The following is a 21,707-nucleotide window of genomic DNA, read 5'->3' on the forward strand; positions in this document are numbered from 1 at the left end:
AGTAATCGGAGCAGCTCTTTTCTAAATCAACGTTTCCAACTGTAACGGGCTTTTATTTTGAAGAACAAGTTACAGTCACCTATAACCCGGAAGCTTAAAATAAAGACCCGCCCCCATGCTTCGATGAGAACCAATCACTAACCGGAATGGCTTCCTCTGGCCAATCAGCGTTCAGTGAGTATTTCCGTGGAGGCCTTCAAGCCGAAGCGGTAGTGGCGGAGTGTGTGGACGGTTTCTCATCGACTCTTGTCGTCGTTTAACGCTAATATGCCGTATGCTAACCAGCCCACGGTGAAAATAACAGAACTGACGGACGAAAATGTCAAGTTTGTCATTGAAAACACTGATTTGGCGTGAGTATTCACTTTATTTGTTCACTCAAAGCGGAATGTCTGTGAGGAAGAGAGCAGCCATTACTGTTCTCTGAACCAAAACACTGAGATGTTAGGAGACAAAACGGGCTCAAAGACCCGCGATAAGATACGATTATATGATAAAATAAGAATATTATTTATATCTCAGCATGTACTGAAGATAAATCACGTTAGCTGACATAATATATTGTATATCAGTAAATTAGATTTAGCAGATGTTTACTGCCTGCTGAGTTTTCTACATGTATGCATAAAAATGACAAAAATACATTTTAGACCTCTCAATCTGTCTGACTGTGGATTATTTGTGGGTTCCAAACTCTTTAGAGATGGTTCTGGAACCTTTTCCAGCCTGATGAGCAACAACAACTCTTTCTCTGAGCTCCTCAGAAAGCTCCTTTGTCCACAAACATGTGTTGTGAAGATCAGACTGAGACAAATCCCTGATTTATTTCAACTAAACCAGGAACTGAACCACACCTGAGTCTCATTACATTGATGGAAACACTTCTGAACACATGGACTCTGATTTAATCGTAGAGGAGCACCTCTCTGATATGTAATATTGGCTCACTTTCCTGAATAAATGCAAAAAAGGTTCAAAAAAGGCGACTGGACTTGTCCTTTGAAATGTAGAAAATTGTAGAAAGTATGCAAAACCTTTTAAGATGCACTTTATGTGTGAGACTGTGCACCAGACATAACATACAGTTGTGATTAGTAAGATAATTAATAACACTCATGAGATAAATATTGTGCTGCAACTACCTTCAAGAAGTCACGTCTTGATTTAATCGTGGTGGCAACAAATCATCAGGCTTAATAACATCTCGTCCAGTTTCTATCGTGTTGTTCAGTCAGTATTAAAAATTCTTTCTCCTTTTCAGAGTCGCAAACTCCCTGCGTCGCGTCTTTATGTCAGAAGTTCCCACAATAGGTAAAGTTCTGTCCAGTGTTTCATTTTAGTGTCAATTACACGACGCTCAAAACAAACTCGTTCTCAAAACCTAAACGACTGACCTGAACTTTCATCTCTTCACTTGCAGCGATCGACTGGATCCAGATCGACGCCAACTCATCGGTGCTTCATGACGAGTTCATCGCACACAGAGTCGGTAAGTTTCACCGCGTTCATAATAACGTGGGGGCGGCGTGAAGGCGTGGGGGCGGCGTGAAGGCGTCTGTGACGAGCTCTGTTTGTCCTGCTCTGACAGGACTCATCCCCCTCACCAGTGACGACATCGTGGACAAGCTGCAGTACTCCAGGGTAAGGAGGAGTCAAGTAACGCTGGATTAGTACAAGTTAATGTACCTATAAAGATTATTCTCCCCTGGTTGGATGTTTCCACTTTTTATTGCTTTTATGAATTAAATCGTGGTTAAAACGTTTATAAATCCAAAAGGAGACCATTTATCTATTTCACAGTAACCTCTTTCTTCTTGTAGAACTAAATGAAAGACTCAGTGACTGGTGTTCTCTCCTGCAGGACTGTACCTGTGATGATTTCTGTACAGAGTGCGCCGTGGAGCTGACCCTGGACGTCCGATGTACCGAGGACCAGACTCGTCACGTCACGTCCCGGGACCTGTTGTCCAACCACGCCAGAGTCATCCCGGTGAGTCTTCACTGAAGTCATGATGAAGGTAAGAAGCAGAGAGAGCGAAGGAGCTGACGCTGTAGTCATGTGACATTTCCAGGTGACGTCCAGGAGCAGAGACAACGACCCCAACGACTACGTGGAGCAGGACGGTGAGTTCAGCTCCATCCTCGCCATAAGTTCCATCATTTCCTCCCACGCTTTAACCTCCTCATTTCCCCTTCGCCCCGATAGACATTCTGCTGGTGAAGCTTCGTAAAGGCCAGGAGCTTCGGCTCAGAGCTTACGCTAAGAAAGGCTTCGGTAAGGAGCACGCCAAGTGGAACCCGACGGCGGGGGTGTCCTTCGAGTACGACCCGGACAACGCGCTGAGACACACGGTCTACCCGCGGCCTGAGGAGTGGTGCGTTTTATTTATTCAACTGTTCTCATCATAAACAACAGGATGTTAAATTAATTTATCACTAAAGAATGATTGAACGCTTCATTGATCCTCAGGCCCAAGAGCGAATACTCAGAGATTGAGGAGGATGAGGTTCAGGCTCCGTACGACCCCAACGGAAAACCCGAAAGGTGAGCGAAGACTCTTCCTCACACCTGAGTTCATGAGGTTCATGATTGTGTTGCCTGATGGGAAATGTATTGGTTTGTTTTCCATCAGGATCATTAGTGGTGATAAAATGCCCACTAATAGTCTTCCAGCTAGTAGCAGCTCTTCCTGTTTCCCTTTTTGAATGATGAGTACAGAGTACTGCCACCAGCTGATAGTTGGCTGTAGTCTCTGTAGAGCGTTCAAGTTCAACCTTTTGCTCCAGATGCAGGAGATGTGAGAAAAGGTTTCATTCAGCCGTTGCTGCTGGTGGTTCTTTTATGTCGGTTTGGCGTTTCTTGGCCGTCAGATTGTTGATTAAACTCTGTGACAGGTTCTATTACAACGTGGAGTCGTGCGGCTCTCTGCGACCGGAGACCATCGTCATGTCGGCGCTGGCGGTCCTCAAGAAGAAGCTGAGCGACCTCCAGACACAACTGAGCCACGAGATCCAGAGCGACGTGCTCACCATCAACTGAAGAGAGAGAGCAGGACCGGCGATCACGGCGCTCTGTTCAGACCAGGGCACAGACCTCAGGCCTGAACACTGTAGGATGTGTGTTATTATGACATGAAAATCATTAATAGTAATTAAATATTATTATTATTATAAGTCTGGTTAACATGCATTATCAGCTTCTCTGTCCATGTTTGTTTGCCCTTTTTGGGTCTATTGTTGATTTAACACTTAAAACTGTTTATTAACTATTGTGCTTTTTTAAAAAATAAATTTGTTTTTGAGGAACGTTTTGTTGTTTTATTTTAGTCCAAGATTCAGATTTGCAAAAATGGTTACACAGATAGAAAGCAATGAACGTCCAAGCTGGCTTAAAATGCGTAGAGTAGTTTATTAAAAAGCTCCAAACGTGTGCACATATATGATAAATTTAATTACATATATAGAGAATGTGGATTTGTGCTTGGAGTACAAATATTTGTCTTTAGAAAATATTTCATATACATATTTATACACAGTTTAAGATTAATTAAGACCATGGTAAATTATATTCTGTTTTGGGTTTGGATTAATCAAGGGGATTTACATTTTTTTTAAATATTAGTTTTTATTTTAAAGAAATAAATATTTAAACGAATTGATTCTAAACATTTTGAATTTATTATCTTGAATTTGTTTGTAACTCCTGCATCAAAACAGACTCGGCTTTTATTTTGGAGAATATCCGTACAGATTTTCTTGTAAAGTTTCCGGCGGTGAGGCTTTTATTTTGAATGTTTCGGGACAGACGCTCATTGTACAGGCTTCAGGTGAGACAGTGAACGTATCAGGTGAGACAGTGAACGCATCAGGCGCATCTGCAGGTGGAGGCAGGGGTCAAAGCTGCTCTCTTAGAGCAGACAGTGACCGACGGGAGGAGACGGACTGAGTCTGATCACAGACGATCATCTGAGAGGATGCTGGCGCGACGCGAATGACGAGGTAAGGCGTTTTCTTTCACTGGAAGAAGGTCACGCCGAAATGCACTCGAATTAGTTTAAATTTAAAGTTTGACGTCTGAGCAGCAATTACAGCGTGAATTATACAAACATTTTATAATTTGTTCTGAAATATCTCGTGAAGCTGTTTAATTCGGCATACATGTGATCTTCAGGGCGACAGTAAAACTCCTTTCATTTATAAATAACAACGTACCACCATCCACGTTTGAGAGGTATACGCTAAGATACAGCGTGATTTTATATTGAAATATAATCTTATTATTACAATTAATCAATGCCGAATTCAGCCGAATACAACTTGAGACTCAGATATAGAGTTTATTTATTTATTTCTTATTCATGTGTCTTTGTGTAATAAGGGAGAACTCGTTAAAATTGGTAATTTACTACATAGGTTTGGTTCAACAGGAGGTTTGCCCTCACTATCCACGTTTCTGGAGCTTGATCCACTGTCCTGCTCTGAGTCCTATTTCACGCATGATGTATATCATATTACAATGTAGGAAAATATTATAATTAATTAAAATATATAGGCCCAGCTTTCTGCTAAATATACACAGAAGGTACATTTCCGAGTTAAATCAATACATATTCAATGTAAGTTTGTCGTATAAGCAATATGATTTGATTTTACAAAGGTCTTTTTTTTTGTATTAGTTAATATATATATTGTTTTACCTTAATTGTATTTATTAACACATTAATAATGATGCCTTTAAATTTAGAGGATATTCAGTGGGTTAAATTAATTCATGTATTTTTTTACACTGCTTGAAAGTTTTATTCATCCCATAAATGCTGTTAAATTTTGTTTTGTATTAATTTAAGTTTGATTTAATGTAGTTATTTTCTTATTAATTATTTAAATTAGTATTATACAATTAATGCTCTTGAATTTGGACTTTATAAAAGTTGAAAAAGGCTGTTTATTTATTACTTTTCAAACTATTTCTTACGTTAAATATTTAGAATCTTAGATGCTAAGATCTTTATTTTCACTTTAATAAAGTGTGTGATAATTTGCAGTCATAATTATTTGACATTGTAAAGTGATGTAACTTTTCTGGCTGTTAAAGAGGTTGAACCGTCTCTGTCCTTCACCTCTGTGGACGAGCCGTCAGATTGTAAGAAAGATGGCCGCCGTGAGGAAGAGGTTCTCCTCCTCCTCCTCCGCTGAAGAAGACGCTACAAGCCTCTGTGACGGTGAACAAGATCATCCCTACGCCTCTCTGCTCTGGTAAGTCCTCTCTGCTGCCTGCATCACTTCCCTGAGTTTAAATTCCGCTCCGTTAATTACAGTTTTAGTTTGTGTTCAGCTGCCACAGCGTCCAGGACTCTCTGCTGAGCTCCAACAGCAGCTTCACCGGATACAGAGGCATCCTCAACTGGATCATCATCATGCTGGTAGCATGCTCACCTCTTCATGTCTCTAAAGAGTTACCTCAAATGTGTTTTCATATACACCCTTCTTCTTGTCGTTCTTCTTCTTCTTCTTGTGATTTTCAGGTCCTGACTCATGCTCACCTGTTCCTGGAGAACTTCATACAGTGAGTGTGAATGATCGAATGGCTGAAAACCAGAGCACGAGACGAGAATTTAGAAAAGAAAACTTAACAATGAGAGACTTCCTCATTTTTCATTTTCATTTTCTGAAAGTACAAATCCACAAATATTTCGACAGCAACATGATCAATAAATTGTAGAACAACTGATCAGTATGAATCTGGAGAGGCCAGCTCTGTACGACAGTTCATAGCTGTTAGTAGCTTCCTAGCCTCCCAGCTAGTAGTAGCTCCGCCTCCGCCTCCCCCTAGCTTCCTAGCCTCCTAGCTAATAGTAGCTCTTCCCAGCTTCCCAGCTAATAGTAGCTCCTCCTAGCTTCCTAGCCTCCTAGCTAATAGTAGCTCCTCCTAGCTTCCTAGCCTTCCAGCTAATAGTTCTTGTTATTTTTAATAGTACTAACTCCAAATAACATTTTTTGGAGTGCAAATACAATTTTCCTTGTATTTTATTTATACCATGATCGATCACATCTTAGTGACCTAGATCTTCCTAGCTTCTTAGCCTTCCAGCTAACAGTTGCAATGAAGCTGGTATTGTCATTTATTATTTAAAGAGAAGGGGTGGGAGTTTATAAGTTATTCTTCTTCTCACTCCTTTTCGAATATGTATTTCTATGTTTAAATGTTTGCCTTACTTTTATTTTTTATTTTGGTTTGCATATTCGAAATAAACACTTCAATCCAATCCAATCCACAGTAGCTATTCCTAAGTTGTACAGAACTAATGGGTGTCCTCACAGGTTAGTAGCTGTCTTTAGCCCCATCGGCCTGACCTGCTAAGATATCTCATATGGCTGATGTTGCAGAGCGTTCATGAGTCTTTACATACAGCCAACATAGAGATCATTTAATATTTATTCAGTTCTGGATTAACTACATCTGAGGAAAGAGACCAAACACTTCTATTTAACCACTATTAAAACAATTCCCAGTGTTTTGCTCTTCTTCTCAGACATGGGTTTTTGATCGATGTCAGAAAGGTCTTGGGTCATCTGATTGAGGATAACTGCAACTGGCCATCGGTCATCCTCCTCCTGGGTGAGAAACCCTTTCAGACGCAGCAAAGATCATATTCATTATAGATGAATAGTTTCTAATATCTTTTTCTTGTTTTCTTCTTCCAGGTGCCAACATGTTTGCTCTGATAGCTTTGCTCCTGGAAAGGTCTCAGGATAAGGTGACACTGTCTCTTCTTTTTGCTGAATCTGCACCAGTTGTGTTGTTTTTTTTTTGTAAAATAAAAATGTTTCTGGGAACAGGGAATGCTGTCCATCGCCAGTGGTCAACGTTTACATCTCACAAACTTGGGGTTTCTGGTTCTGTTTCCTGCTGCTGTCATCGTACACGAGCCTACGATATCAACAGGTAACATCTTTATAGTTCCTCCACGATTCCTCTCTGAATAGATGGTGTGTTGGTTCAGTTTAGCTGTAACAGTTTAAGGAAATGCTCTGCTAAAGAGATGTGAATCTTTAAACGTCAACAGGCCGAAGCTTTAGCTGTGGATGTGATGTATGGTTAAATCTGTGGGCTTGTACGTAATTGTTTTATGATGAAAAAGTGTCTTTGTGGTGAAAAGTGTCTTTCAATGTTTACGGCTGAAATAAGAGGCAAAAACTTCAGTTCCTCAAATGTCCACTAGAGGCTGGCTCCAACAGTGAGTCGATCCCCTTTGACTTCCATGTTAAAATGAAAAATACTATGTGTTATGATCAATTCTATTAAAGGTACAGGTGTTTTGTTAAAAACTTTACAACAGAATTAATATGTTTGCAGCCTGGAAGAAGACAGAGCCAATTTCTTGGGGAGATTTTTATAAAACTCACCTATTTAAATGATATCAAAGTGTAAAGTTATGAATAATTAATGGGCGTGGCTGCTTTGAGTGACAGGTGATCAATTATCTGGGAGTTAGGCGGAGCCAGGCACTGCCAAGATGGCGGAGGCCAGAGAGCACCATACTGAGCTTCAAAACTTCAGGAAGACCTGCCTCTAGTGGCCATTTGAGGAACTGCATCTAGTTTTTGTCACATCTCAGGTCGCTGGTTGATTCGAACCACGTAGCTGTAAATGTATTTGTGTTTGAATTTTTGGAACGTGATCAAACATCAGGAGTGTTTACCAGGAAGCGATTAATTAATCATGAGGTCGACCTCTTTTTACTCTGGAGCCTGACAGAGAAACTAATCTGAGCTTCAAAACTTTACAATATTAGGGTTTCTAATATCTAAAAACTCATCCTGTCATTGTCCACCAGGTGGAGCGTTCTTCTCTCTGTGGTTCTACACCGTTCTGGGGATGAAGCTTTATTCGTACCAGGAGACTAATCGCTGGTACCGTCTGGCTCATTCAGGTATTTCAAGTTTTCCTGACTCCACTTTCAAACCAATAATAATAATAATGTTAATAATAACATATAGTATTTTTATTTGTTCTTAGAGAAAGAGGAGAATGAATCCGTCACACAAAAACCTCACGATGATACGATCCGAGGTGACGCTGCTCATCGTTAACGACGTGGCGTTTGATTTCTTTCCAGTAAACCCGTCATGAAACCTTTGGTTTTTTTTTGTCTTTGTATTTTCTCAGATGTGTATTATTTCATTCTGGCCCCCACGCTGTGCTACCAGAGAGGCTTCCCCCGAACACCCAGAGTCAGAATCAGTGAACTGCTCCACAGGCTCCTGGAGATGGTGAGAGAATTCAACCTGATCAATGACTGTGATCAGATGATGACCTGTTTCCATGGAGACCAGATAAAATGATGCATCTATACCGGTGGAGAGGAGCATCACATCTACTGGAAATAGAACAGAAGAAGAAGAAGGAGGAGGAGGAGAAGAAGAATGAGGAGGACAGGGAGGAGAAAAGGAAGGAGGTGAAAGATGAGGAAGAGAAGATGAAGGAGGAGGAGGAGGAGTAGATAAGAAGAAGACAGAGAAGATACGAAGAGGAGAAGAAGAACAAAGATGATGATGAGGAGGAGATGAAGGAGGAGGTAGAAGGAGAAAAAGAAGTTTAGGCGGTATCACAATGTGATGGGTAGGAGGAGGAGAAGAAGAAGGAGGAGGAGGATGACAAGAAGAAGAAGAAGAAGAAGGAGGAGAAGAAAACAAAGGACTAAGAATAAAAAATTGAAGGAGGAGGAGGTGGAGTAGATTCGAAGAAGATAGAGAAGATGGGAGGGAGAGGAGGACAAGAAAAAGAAGGGTTAGGAGGAGGATGAGGATGACATGAAGAAGAAGAAGGAGGAGGAGGAGGAGGACAAGAAAACAAAGGAATAATAATAAAATGAAGAAGGAGGAGGAGGAAGAAGAAGAGAAGGAGGAGGAAGAGTAGAATATGATGACGAAAACGGAAAAGAAGGACAAAGGAGAAGGATGAAGAGGAGAAATAAGTGTGTGAGAAGAAGATGATGAAGGAGGAGGTAAAAGGAAAAGGAAGAAAAAGAGGAGATGAGGATGATGATGACAAAGGAGAAAGGTGAGGAGGAGGAGGAGGAGTAGAGGATCAAGAAGAAGGAAGAGAACAGACGAGAAGAAGCAGAAAAAAAAGGATAAAATGTTGATCAGGATGTGTTTGTGTCTGTGACAGATTTAAAACATGTTTTTATGAATTTAAACTCAGTAATAAGTTCAGAGTGTGATGTGACTGAGGCGTCTCCTCCACCTCCTCCTCCTCCTTGTCTCCTCCTCCTCCAGGTGGTGCTCATCCAGATCATGGTGGCCATAGTGCAGCAGTTACAGCAGCTCCTCCAGCTCCTCTGAGTTACAGCGTCGTCCACACGTTCATGTCTAACGTCTCTGGTCTTCTCTCTCTTCTCCTCGGCTCCAGTGGATCGAACCCATCTTCCAGAGGTCAGAGAACTCCTTCTCTGTGAGTAAAGGTCAAAGGTCATCTCCCAGCTCTGAGCTTCATCTGCTGCTTCACATGTTGTCTCCTCTCACACAGAGCATGGACGTGACCGTGAGGCTGGAGCACCTGGTGGGACTCCTGGTGAGAGACTGAACGATGACGTTTGTTCAGTAACTGCTCTGTTAACATCACTAACACGTATTTTCTTTGTGGTCAGGCGCCGAGCCACTTCCTCTGGCTCCTCCTCTTCTTTCTGAGTCACTCCTTCTTGAACTTGTGTGCAGAGCTGCTGCGTTTCGGTGACCGGCACTTTTATGGAGACTGGTGGTGAGTCTAAAACGCAGCGCTGTGTTTGTTTCCGTCCAGCGATCGGTGACGTCTCTGTGTCCTTCACAGGAACGCTACGACTCTGACCACCTACTGGAAGAGCTGGAACGTCCCGTTACAGAAGTGGTGTCACAGGTATTTGTAGTAGTTGAGGCTCAGATGATGTGAATAATGAATCATTTCATCCTGATCATATATTTTTATGTTTTCTCTTCATAAAGACACGTGTACGCTCAGCTGGTGGAGAGGAACGTCCCCCCGTCCCGAGCTGAGCTGCTGCTCTTCCTGATGACCGCTGCTCTGTGTGAGGTACAGTCTGATCAACACGAACCCCTCATTTAACAGATGTGTTTTAACTCAAGTTTAACTCAATTAATTGAGATTTTAATTTTAATTAATTTTAATTTGTTGTATTTTTGTGTGTTCTATTGTTTTATGTTTTATGTGTCTGATTTTAAAATTATAAATTTTTTGTCTTTGTTAAAGACCTTTGTAATGATTTGAAAAGTGCTGTAGAAATAAAGATTTTATTATTATTCTATTCTAAGATTTTATTATTATTCTATTCTATTTTTATTGTATCATTTAAGGACCTTTACACACCTCCCCCCAAAATAAAATAATAATCAATATATAAGTATAAATAAATTCCCCATACGTATATATATATATATATATATATATATATAATGTACTTTATTTATTTAGAACTTTACCCCAGAAAACAAGTACATGAGTAAAAGTAAGATAAAAACAATAAATGAGAAGATAAAAAAGAATAAAATAAAAGTGTCACCACAGTACACTAAGGGTAAGGGTATTAAAACCCATTATAAATAAATAAGTTTTAAGATTACATTACTCACACACACATACATGCATGCATATATCATACTCAATTCATCAGGCATTTATGGCAATTTATTAATCACAATTATATTTATTTCAAACAAACATAAAATACTCTTCATTATATTTTGAAGATTTCATGCACTTCTGTTTTTATTTTTTCCTTTTTGCATTTACGACAATAATTATTACCAAGTAAAACCTCTGTAACATTAGACGTGAACAGAAATAATCACATAAATTTCTAAAAATTCCACTAATATGGAATAAATTAATACATATTTAAGATGACATTTTAATCATTTAAAGAATCAGTTTAGACAGCTGGGATAGGCTCCAGCCCCCCCGCGACCCTTTACAGGACAAGTGGTTACAGAATATGAAAGAATGAATGAATCAGTTTAATTAAAAATAAAATAGTTGTCATTGTTGCAGGTAATGCAGATATGATCATAAAGTTCATTACAGTAACAACTGATGTAAACCACAAAGAGCTGCTGGATCCCCGACTTTCAACATGATTTTATTATAATAAAACATAATGTATAAAGTATGAAGTAATTATATGTTGCTTTACTAAAGTAAACATTCATACAGAAATATCAGAAATGATAAGAATAAATTAAGTCCAAGAAGGCGGCCATTGTGGAAACGGCTGCCAAAAGCTTTACAAAGTTTTAACAGGATTTTACAAAACAAAATCAGTCTATCTATCTATCTATCTAACAGGTCACTGGTTTTGTGAATCTTCTTGTAGATTTGAGCCCAAACAGATAAACCAGTAATAATGTGCTGAGATGGTTTTTGTTCTCTCACAGTACTTGGTCGCTCTGCCGCTGCATAGCTGTCGTCTGTGGATCCTCCTCATGATGCTGTTTGAGGTGAGAACTGTCTCACTGTTCATCCCGTCCTCCGTCCTCCGTCCTCCTCTGTCCCTGCAACTCCCTGAAACTAACTGCCTCTCTTTAATCTGCTCTCATCTTATTTTTACTGGACTCAGAGCCACCGTACGTCATTTAGTTGGATTTTTAAAATGACAAAGTGTGTTTTCCTTGCCCCTAGTTTGGGATTAATCAGATACTAACATCCCCCCCTCTCCCCACTGCTCCTCCTCTCTTCCAGCTCCTGATTGCTGTATTTCTGGGAAACTATTTCCAGGGGAACTATGGGAACAGTCTGGTGTGGCTGTGCCTGCTGCTGGGTCCCCCTCTGGCCGTGACCACCTACTTCCACGACCACTACGTCGGCTCCCGTCGCCTCCATCAGCATCGTCATCCTCACCGCTGACCGCAGGGTTCTCCTGCAGCTGCTCTGACTTGAGTCGGGAAGACATTCCTGTCCTACGACTCATTTCTGTGTCTGGAAATAATGGGTTTAAATCCACGACCTCTTTATCAATATGCAGTGTATATACACAGAACTTGTGTAGAATCATTAACAGACAGACTGACGTTTTATGCAATAAACTTGGTATTTATTTATTTATTTATCAATTAATTCCACCTATGAACTGCAGCGTGACGAGCGTCGGTCTGTGTTCGTCAGTAAAAGTCTCCGTTGCTCTGATCTTTCCTCTTGTAATGTTGTGAGTCAGCCAAACAGAAGATAAGGTTTCTGCGTTTTACCGTAAGTTTCAACAGGGAGTCCTTCCAGCCAAGTAAACTCTGAATGAACCTTAATAGCTGTGAGGAAATGCCTGTTCTCAGTTTCATATTTGTGTTTTATTTTTAGAGCTGGTAATGAGACTTTTGCTTCCCTGAACCACACAAAAAGCAAAAAGTATAAGATTTCAGCTAATAATTCCACTTAACATCATTTTATATGTGTCCTAGTCAAAATACTTGATAATTGGCGCCTGATAACATGTATATCTTAGCTTTGATGCTCCCGTTCCATCTCTGCACAGAGCTACAGGTCCACCTTCAGAGATCAGAGAGGTGCTCCTCTACGATTAAATCAGAGTCCATGTGTTCAGAAGTGTTTCCATCAATGTAATGAGACTCAGGTGTGGTTCAGTTCCTGGTTTAGTTTCAATAAATCAGGGATTTGTCTCAGTCTGATCTTCACAACACATGTTTGTGGACAAAGGAGCTTTCTGAGGAGCTCAGAGAAAGAGTTGTTGTTGCTCATCAGGCTGGAAAAGGTTCCAGAACCATCTCTAAAGAGTTTGGAACCCACAAATAATCCACAGTCAGACAGATTGAAGACGACTGTTCCCCTCCACAGGAGTGGTCCACCAACAAAGATCACTCCATAATAGTCTGAGAGGTCCCAGAGGAACCCAGGGGAACTTCTAAGCAGCTAATGTCAGGACATCTGTCCATGAGCTGAATGTGAAGAGAAACTGGGTCATGCAGCAAGACAACGAGCCCAAGAACACAAGTGGTTCTACAAAAGAACGGTTAAAGAAGAACAAGATGAATGTTTAGGAACGGCCAAGTCAAAGTCCTGACCTTAATCCAATAGAAATGTTGTGGAAGGACCTGAAGCAAACATCTGTCAATTAAACTATTCTTCAAACCTCTATAAATTTCACCCAGTTCATTTTTTTCTGCTTTAGTGAGCTGGGTCTTAACAGGATGCGAAATGAAGATATGTCTGCTAATAATGTTTAACATAATTAATATAAAATCTTATTATATTTATATGTTTGTATGATTATTTTATTTTATTAAATTCAGTTTTATACTTTTTCATTTGTTTTAGTCTTTGCTTTATTGATTTTTTAAATTTATTTTATTTATTTATTTTGTATTTTATTTTCACCTATAAATATTTTATTTAGTCATGTTAAATTTTCCATACTTTAAAGTACAATTGTTTACGTTGGCTTTAAATATCTTAAATTAATTTTATACGTTTTTGTTTTTTTTTCTTAATAATAATGATATATCTATATATTTGTATTTGTACCTACAGACTCTATGGTGATTCTACCTGATGTTTACCATTGTTTACGACCCACAATCCTTTGTGCCATAAGACCCAGGTCACGTGGTTTTGTCACTGAGGCGGAAATGAAAGTTCAGTAGCGACGGCGGCGGAGCACAGCTAAAAAGGTACGGGAAAGATGGCATTTAAGCCTAGTTTGTTATCGTGTCAATACGTGTATCGTGTTCAGGCGTCAACCACCTTTGTATCAGTGTAGCTGTGATCACTGTCAGGTGGTTAGGACGCGGTTTAACGGCTTGTCCTTTTACAAAACCTCCATACGAAGCTGGCAGGCTAGCCGTTAGCTTCTTTAACGTCAAGCTCACGAGACGTAGCTAGATCGGAGCGGATTTGTCGAGACTTTCCCTTTCAAAATAAATGCAAAAAGACCGTTATTACAATAATAACTTATTTTTTCTTTTTGATTTTTATGTGAAGAATTAGACGGTGCCGTTTTTCCAATAAGCATTTCCATAGTAATTTAAACTTTGAGTAGTGAACGATAAAAATCTTCTGCTGAATCAAACTAGTCACCAGAAGGCGTCATTTTCCAATGTAGTGAACTTTAAATGACATTTTCAAAAAAATGTCTTATTTACTAAATTAGTTATCGAGTATTGCTTCGTTAATTATGTGTAGTGTCATTGATCAAAGCACACTGGGGTTTAAATGGTAAAATAAAAGCAAATTTTTTTCCTATTGAGTTTTATTTTGAAAATTCACCACAGGAAGTGCCCGTGTTGTCCTCTCCTGACTTGACGGTGATGCGTAGAAAAAAAAAAAAAGAAACCTAGCTCATCTTCCGTGTTTGTGTTTTGTGCGCAGCAGCCAAGGGTATTTAATAAAGAGGACGAATTAAAATCAAATAAAAACCCAAGAGGAACATTAAAGTCTTCGTTAGTTCATGTGAACTTTAACCAGCTCTAGCTAACGCCGCGTTAGCCGGTCAGCTAATTCCATAAGGTTGACGGATGATGCGCCTTTTTGTTGTGGGACCATTAATGGGTTTATCTGCAGCTCTGTGACACATCTCACATGGAGATTTAGTTTATAGTAAAACCTTTAATTAGTTAATTTGCTTATGAGCTGCTCCCATTTGTGTAAGAACCAAAGGGTCTGGTCTCAGTCACCTTGGTGCTGCAGCAAACAGCTGATAAACATGATCCTCTCCACGGACCTGATTCAGGTGATGCATGAAAGAAAGAATCAGACCAGAGTTCAGTTTTGCTGCAGTTTTCTTTGCTTTAAATTCAGCAGGCTGCGTCTCTGCCTTTGCTCAAGGTGACGTTGATGGTGTCAGATGAAAGTCTTGGCTCCGTTCAGGTCTGACAGGGGAACAGACATCTTGTTATTGGTCCGTGCTGCTAAATAAATAGATCTATAATATAATAGGTTATGTTCTATGCTCACACACATATGAGGAGTTTACCCTTGGTGCAGTGGACACAGGAACAAAAAAAGGAAATTGCCAATTCATTAGGTACGCTAGTGAAGTCATTCTAATCTAAATAATGCTGAGTTGATGTAGAAGCAGCGTCAGAAAGGAGGTGATTCACCTGGAGGATCATTGTGGTGCTGTTAAACTGGACTGAACTAAAAGTCTTTCTGATATTTAGCCTAGCCCACTGACTACTATGTCAAATTAATAGGAACACGTGTCAGGACAAGACAGTAAAATTCAATACTAGTACTACAAACCACTAGTCTTTATTTACTTTTACTAACAGAGATTTTTTTTGACTCTCGGCCAGAGAGAGAGAGTTTACAGCTTGCTCTAAGATACTGTTATATCAGAATTCATTCACTGGTGTACCTAATAAACTGGCAATGTTTAGGTACCTAATAAACCCATGTCAGTTGTCTTATTTCAGGCTAGTCAAAGCTAATGTGTGTAATTTTAATTGTATTTACTTTTACTAACAGAGAGAGACTTTTACAGCTTGTTCTTAAATGTGCATCGTCTCCCCGAGTCATGGTGACGGTCTCCAGAACATGAAAACACTGATGAATCAACATCTCTCTCAGTTATTTTGAACTAATGCTGAGAACCAGAACCTTCATGGAGACTAGATTTAGAGCAGGACTGTTATATGAGATTGCTTTCACTAGTGTACCTAATAAACTGGCCAGTGAGTGGATTAAAAAGTCTGGTTTTAATTAGAAAAAGCACTCTCCTCTCCTCTCCTCTCCTCCGCAGATACGGGTGAGGATCTGTTGCAAAGTTGTGTTTCCTGTAATTAATACTCACTCGCCAGTTCATTAGGTACCCCAGTGAATGCATTCACCTGGCAGTGTGCACAGTGTTGTCATGTTGTGTGTGTCTGTGGTTGTGTTGCAGAGCTGTGATGACATGGCAGCCGCCAGTGTGAGCAGAGCTGGCTGTGCCCAGACCACTGAGAAGTCTCAGCTGATCCTGAAAGGTAAAAGTCTTCGTTTTGTTTTTATTCCTTTGACCTGATGTCTGTAGTAGAGGCAGCGTGTTGTCAGTCATATTCAGCCTGATCAGTCATGTTGATGGTGGAGGGGGAAGGAAGGTTGGTGGCTCAGCCTGAACTATATTTATGGGACCAAAGTCTTTCTTTCTCTTTCTGTTCTACGCTACAAGTCATAATTCAGTCTGTCAGTGATTTACTTTGATAGTCTGATCTCTGACTCATCCTCTCTCTACCCTTTTCCTAAACCTCCGCCCTCCTCGTACTCTGTCCAGACCCGACTCTCATTCCTCTCTTTCTGGAACTCCTCCACCTCCACGCATCACATCCCTTTCCTCTCTGGAGGACGGCAGATGAGTCACGTTTCGGTTTTGCCAAACGTTCCGGGGGCTAGAGAAGCCGTCTCGTATCTGCTCATGACTGGAAGGAGTTCAGACAGAAGGAGGAGTGATCCTAAAGTGATTCACAGCGAAAACTAATCTGCTCTGGTTCCACTGATAACATACGTGGTAGCAAGACTGTCAGCAGGTTTACAAGAAGTCAGATCACCTAAGGCCCAGATTCAGTCCTTCACATTAAGATTAAGAGATCTGGTCTCTAGAGTCCAGGTGTGAACACTGATCTGGTCTCTAGAGTCCAGGTTAAACAGGTCCATGTGTGAACACTGATCTGGTCTCTAGTGACCAGGTTAAACAGGTCCAGGTGTGAACACTGATCTGGTCTCTAGTGTCCAGGTGTGAACACTGATCTGGTCTCTAGAGTCCAGGTTAAACAGGTCCAGGTGTGAACACTGATCTGGTCTCTAGAGTCCAGGTTAAACAGGTCCAGGTGTGAACACTGATCTGGTCTCTAGTGACCAGGTTAAACAGGTCCAGGTGTGAACACTGATCTGGTCTCTAGTGACCAGGTTAAACAGGTCCAGGTGTGAACACTGATCTGGTCTCTAGTGTCCAGGTGTGAACACTGATCTGGTCTCTAGAGTCCAGGTTAAACAGGTCCAGGTGTGAACACTGATCTGGTCTCTAGAGTCCAGGTTAAACAGGTCCAGGTGTGAACACTGATCTGGTCTCTAGTGTCCAGGTTAAACAGGTCCAGGTGTGAACACTGATCTGGTCTCTAGTGTCCAGGTGTGAACACTGACCTGGTCTCTAGAGTCCAGGTTAAACTGGTCCAGGTGTGAACACTGACCTGGTCTCTAGAGTCCAGGTTAAACTGGTCCAGGTATGAACACTGATCTGGTCTCTAGAGTCCAGGTTAAACAGGTCCAGGTGTGAACACTGATCTGGTCTCTAGAGTCCAGGTCAAACAGGTCCAGGTGTGAACACTGATCTGGTCTCTAGTGTCCAGGTCAAACAGGTCCAGGTGTGAACACTGATGATCACATGAATCAGTGATGTCTGTTCATTAGTAATGAGAGCCTTTTAAAAGATTCTGGTCTTGGAGCTGAGAACCAAACTAAACTAGAAACTAATCTGAACTAGAATCAACTCAGGAGATGATTCAATATGAAGAGGATGAGTGGCTGCTTCATTCCTTCCTTCCTTCCTTCCTTCATTCCTTCCTTCCCTCCCTACTCCCCTCCATCCTTCTCTCTGTCTTTCCTTCTCTCCTTTCTTCCTTTCATTTTCTCCTTTCTCCTTCTCTCCTTTGGTCCTTCCTTCCTTCTTTCCTTACCTGCTTCCATCCTTCCTTCCTTCCATCCTTCCTTCCTTCCTTCCTTCCTTCCTTCCTTCCTCCCTCCCTGGACACTAGTGATCAGAGTCAGCGAATCTTCGTGAAACTTTTCTCAGTTTCCTGGAAAACGTCTGAAACGGATTCAAACAGAGCAACGGTCGACTAGTTTCATGTGTTTTAATCCCAGAATAAATGAAGAGTTGTGTTTGCTGAGCGGTGGAAGAACTCTGCTGGAGACCTGGAGAGTCTGTAGGCCGGTTTCTTGGCAGGTTTTCTTTTTTTAAACACTGAGACCTCAGTGTGATTAAAATATTTTCTTATTTAAAATACGTGTTCTTCTGCTTTCTTCCACTTGAGGGCGATGTTTACATCTGCCTGGTCCCAAACCATTGAACTGTCATGTTTTGAGCAGGATGTGATGCAGTATATGTCAAAAAAACAGACAGTCATATGTATTAAAATCTGCTGATAGACAGTTTTCAGAAGCAGATAGTTGTCTCCTTGTTCAGTTTAAACTGCTGTAAAAGAATATTTACAGCAAGAAACCAGGAATACAAGTCTGAAAAAATATATATATTTTTAATATTGTGTAATTAATTTGTGAAAATGACACCCCATGTATGTAGTATTGACACAGTCCTACACCTAAATACACTGCGGTTGCTAATGGTTAGCTTCTGTTGCTGTTAATTTAAAAAAATACTATTATTATCTGGATCAAATTAATTGTTCTGTTCGTCTGTTTCACCAACTTGTGCAGGATGCATGTTTGACATTATCCTGGAAGATACTTTGGTTTAATTAGTTTGGGAATTAGTCATTTTTGTCCAAAGCTGTTCTGGTTCCAGCTTCTCTAATGTGAGGATGTGACTTTGATTCTTTCATATTTATTTCCTCTGCAGCAGTTTGTCTTATTTAGTTTTTCTCTGTGTGTTTTCGTGCAGTGGTGTCGGCGAAGCCCCAGTCCCCCAAGCTGCCGAACCGTCACTCTCGACTCAGCTCCTTTGTCGAGGTGACGGCCGACGGCCTGACCAGCGAAACCAAAAAAACAGGCAAACGCAGCGGCCACGTCGAGCTGCAGTGGAATGAAGACCTCACCCTGTGAGAGCAGCACACACACACAGATAAACTCCTGCATAACATTTATATAGCTCATAAAAGAGAAGCTCCACCTTGGCTAATATTTAAATGAAGTTCAGTTGGTTCTTTTGGCTAGGAAGCTAGGAGGAGCTACTGTTAGCTGGGAGGCTAGGAAGAGCTGCAAACTGTCTTACAGAGCTCTTCTACACTTTATTCATCCTGGATCATCATGACGTTGTGGATCTGTTTGTGTGTTTGTCAGTAATGTGACGCCTCAGAGTCGTCTGGACCTGAAGCTGTGGAGCTGCCACACCTTGAGGAAGGAGCTACTGGGCAGCGCCACCATCGACCTGCTGGACACACTGCGCACGCATGACGGCAAGAGTAAGGACACAAACACACACTTTCCCCACAATGTTTAATCAAACCATAACCTAAAGCCAGGAGCAGCTACTGTTAGCTGGGAGGCTAGGAAGCTAGGAAGAGCTACGACTGGCTGGGAGAATAAGAAGCTAGGAACAGCCCCAATTACCTGGAAGGCTAGGAAACTAGGAAGAGCTACGATTAGCTGGGAAGCTAGGACTAGCCACTATTAGCTTTAAGGTTTGGGAAGCCTGACACTAAAAACTAAACTCAGAAGTTCAAACATTCCTGTGTTTATTACCAAGACGTTCCTCTAAACACTGAGAAACAGCCAAGTTTACGGCACAGGTTGTGAAGTTAAGTCACACTAATGCCAACAGTCAGTATATCCACTTTACAGACACTTTGCAGCGTCTTGTACACACCTGGGTTGCACCATGAACCTCTCTGTAGATGTTCAATGATATTCTTCAACACATTTAATTGGTTTTCTCTGTAACTTCCTTCCAAGTGGTGACTAACTTCCGATATCTAAATAGATCATGTAACTGGCATCGGTGGCGCGCTGGAAGACGTCTTATCCTCTGTTTAGCAACATGATGTAATGTCCTCATGAGTCAACTGTTTAAACCGACCGTCAGGCTGAATTTCCCTCCATGTGCTGCCTACAATAAGAGCATTGTCTCCAAGTTGTTGTATTCTTAAAACTCAGTATGCAAACGACAACCTGATGCTCTGCTGGTTTGTTTTTCTCTCGTCTACTTTTGTTTTACATGGACGATGTTTTCTTCTTGAACCTGATTCAGAGATTCCAACTTAACTGTTTACGTGGATGTTAAATAAAAAAAGGCTGCGAACCGGCCAGAAATATGACAGAAGAAGAAGAAGTTATTTATTAACTTGTTCTCCAACCCTGTAAGACGTCTCCTCGTCTTCAATGTAGCTGTCCACGTGGACTCTTTCATCTTTTAAGGAGGAGGAGGAAGACAAGAAGAAGAAGATGATGAAAGAGGAGGAGGAAGAGAAGAATGAAGGAGAAGGAGAATGAAGAAGATTGGTGAAGAGGAAGAGGAAGAGGAGGAAGAGAAGAATGAAGAAAGACAAAGAGGAGGAGGAGAAGAAGAAGAAAGATTGATGACAAAGAAGTAGAAATGAGAAGAAACAGGAGAAAGAAGAAGAGGAGGAAGAGAAGAAGCATGAAGAAGAGAGGAGGAGGAGGAGGAAGAGAAGAAGGATGAAGAAGAAGAAAGGAAGGGAGGATGAAGGAGGTGGAGAAGGAGAAAGGAGAAGAAGAAGAAGAGAGGAAAGTAGGATGAAGGAGGAAGGAGGAAGAAGAATGAAGAAGGAAAGGAAGGAGGAGGAATAGAAGGAGGACGAAGAAGAAGGAAGAGGAGAAGAAGAAGAAGAAAGGAAGGGAGGACGAAGGAGGCGGAGGAGGAAGAAGGAGGAAGAAGGAGGAAGAAGGAGGAAGAAGAAAAAGAGATGGAGGGAGGAGGACTAGAATGAAAATGAATATTGGAAGAGGAGGAAGAGGAGGAGAAGAAGAAGGATGAGGAGAGGAATGAAGAAGAATATCAGACAACATACCATAATTATTTTACTGCTCGTAAGACCGAGTATCTCTACTGATTTCATGATTCAGTTTAATTTTGATTTACAAGGTCACTATTCAATCATCAGTTAATTTCCAGATTTAAACTAAAGCTAATCTTCTCATTGGTTCCAGAGGTTTGTGGCGTCTCCTCCATCTTCTCCCTCTAGTTTCTCGTCTTCCATGTGTCTTTGCTTTTGTCCAGCTCTTCTCTCTCCTCATAACTTTTTTAAATCCATTCAGCTTTCAGTCCTGACGCTGCTCTCAGAGTTGGAGCTCTGGTGCTGTTTTGTTTTGGCGGTGTTATTGGTAGTAAATCTGATGAATGGGTGTTTGTAGGGTAGAAGAGAGGGAGGCTCATTCATCAGACTCATCTGAGTGGATGTAGAAACTAATATATAGAGAGAGAAAAGAGCCTCTTTAAGTGTTTTCTGTATCAGTCCAGTCTGGAAACCCGATCTCTGAGATCCGGTCTCTGAGAACATACACTGTGGGTTCACACGGTTTTCTTTATTTTAGACCAATAACAGAGGATGTCCGATTTCCTCCCGTCCTTCCAACACAGCCTTCCTCCTCCTTCTATACCTTCCACTCATCCTCTCTCTCTCTCTCTCTCTCTCTCTGTCGTTCTTCCTCCCTCTAGTGGAGAACGTCCAGCTGAGTCTGGTGCTGCAGACGGAGAACAAAGGCTCGGTTGTAGCAGGAGGCGAGCTCAACGTCTGTCTGGACGGCATGGTTGTTGATCTGGGCTCGCTGCCCAATGGCAGCACGGCAGCAGACAGTGAGTCCCACCTTTACCACACACACACATTCAGACAGACACATTTACTGAGGTGAAAGGAGGGAAAACAGAAATGGACAAAGAATCGCCTCGAGAAGCGCTCACGCCTCCGACGTGTGCTCTTATATATCGCTGCCGGTGAGTTTCATGTTCTCTGGAGACCAGAGAGGGTTCTCTGAGGCCGAGAGATGAGATACGATAAAATAAAGATATTCAATACGGTCACACAGGATAAGATAACAT

At 41.2% G+C, this 21,707-nt stretch overlaps 3 protein-coding genes across 5 annotated transcripts in view; all 3 read left to right on the plus strand.

The window, feature by feature from the left end:
* The first annotated feature begins 172 nt into the window (after positions 1 to 172).
* polr2c (RNA polymerase II subunit C) lies at positions 173 to 3,389 on the plus strand. The gene is made up of 9 exons (XM_084554630.1): positions 173 to 353; positions 1,262 to 1,311; positions 1,421 to 1,489; positions 1,589 to 1,641; positions 1,862 to 1,990; positions 2,073 to 2,124; positions 2,207 to 2,375; positions 2,471 to 2,545; positions 2,896 to 3,389. The coding sequence occupies exons 1-9, from the start codon at positions 268 to 270 to the stop codon at positions 3,038 to 3,040; spliced, it is 828 nt and encodes a 275-aa protein (XP_084410756.1). The 5' UTR covers positions 173 to 267; the 3' UTR covers positions 3,041 to 3,389.
* Positions 3,390 to 5,035: 1,646 nt separating this feature from the next.
* LOC311495437 (diacylglycerol O-acyltransferase 1-like) lies at positions 5,036 to 11,899 on the plus strand (the record flags this gene model as incomplete). Its single annotated transcript, XM_084554871.1, has 17 exons — positions 5,036 to 5,256; positions 5,336 to 5,423; positions 5,526 to 5,566; positions 6,534 to 6,619; positions 6,706 to 6,758; positions 6,841 to 6,946; positions 7,839 to 7,934; positions 8,021 to 8,074; positions 8,171 to 8,274; positions 9,283 to 9,312; positions 9,416 to 9,457; positions 9,533 to 9,577; positions 9,654 to 9,763; positions 9,833 to 9,898; positions 9,985 to 10,072; positions 11,431 to 11,493; positions 11,735 to 11,899. Exons 1-17 carry the CDS (start codon positions 5,153 to 5,155, stop codon positions 11,897 to 11,899), a joined length of 1,341 nt encoding a protein of 446 aa, XP_084410997.1. The 5' UTR covers positions 5,036 to 5,152.
* A 1,691-nt stretch (positions 11,900 to 13,590) lies between these two features.
* The window catches only part of wwp2 (WW domain containing E3 ubiquitin protein ligase 2), a 53,667-nt gene continuing 45,550 nt past the window's right edge, over positions 13,591 to 21,707 (plus strand). For all 3 annotated transcript variants that reach the window (XM_084554726.1, XM_084554728.1, XM_084554727.1), the window contains exons 1-5: positions 13,591 to 13,671; positions 15,882 to 15,963; positions 18,594 to 18,750; positions 18,992 to 19,113; positions 21,327 to 21,464. In XM_084554726.1, the coding sequence (XP_084410852.1) occupies positions 15,894 to 15,963; positions 18,594 to 18,750; positions 18,992 to 19,113; positions 21,327 to 21,464 (487 nt within the window). In that variant the 5' untranslated portion in view covers positions 13,591 to 13,671; positions 15,882 to 15,893. The remainder of the gene's footprint in view (positions 13,672 to 15,881; positions 15,964 to 18,593; positions 18,751 to 18,991; positions 19,114 to 21,326; positions 21,465 to 21,707) is intronic.

Source organism: Chelon labrosus, assembly GCF_963514085.1.
Source record: "Chelon labrosus genome assembly, chromosome: 11".
NCBI lineage: Eukaryota > Metazoa > Chordata > Actinopteri > Mugiliformes > Mugilidae > Chelon > Chelon labrosus.

Bases quoted from the DNA above. Each gene is read 5' to 3' on its own strand.
- polr2c (XM_084554630.1), top strand. From the start codon at position 268: ATGCCGTATGCTAACCAGCCCACGGTGAAAATAACAGAACTGACGGAC. The intron at 1,312-1,420 runs GTAAAGTTCTGT...CTTCACTTGCAG, and splicing joins GTCAGAAGTTCCCACAATAG to CGATCGACTGGATCCAGATC. The intron at 1,991-2,072 runs GTGAGTCTTCAC...TGACATTTCCAG, and splicing joins ACCACGCCAGAGTCATCCCG to GTGACGTCCAGGAGCAGAGA.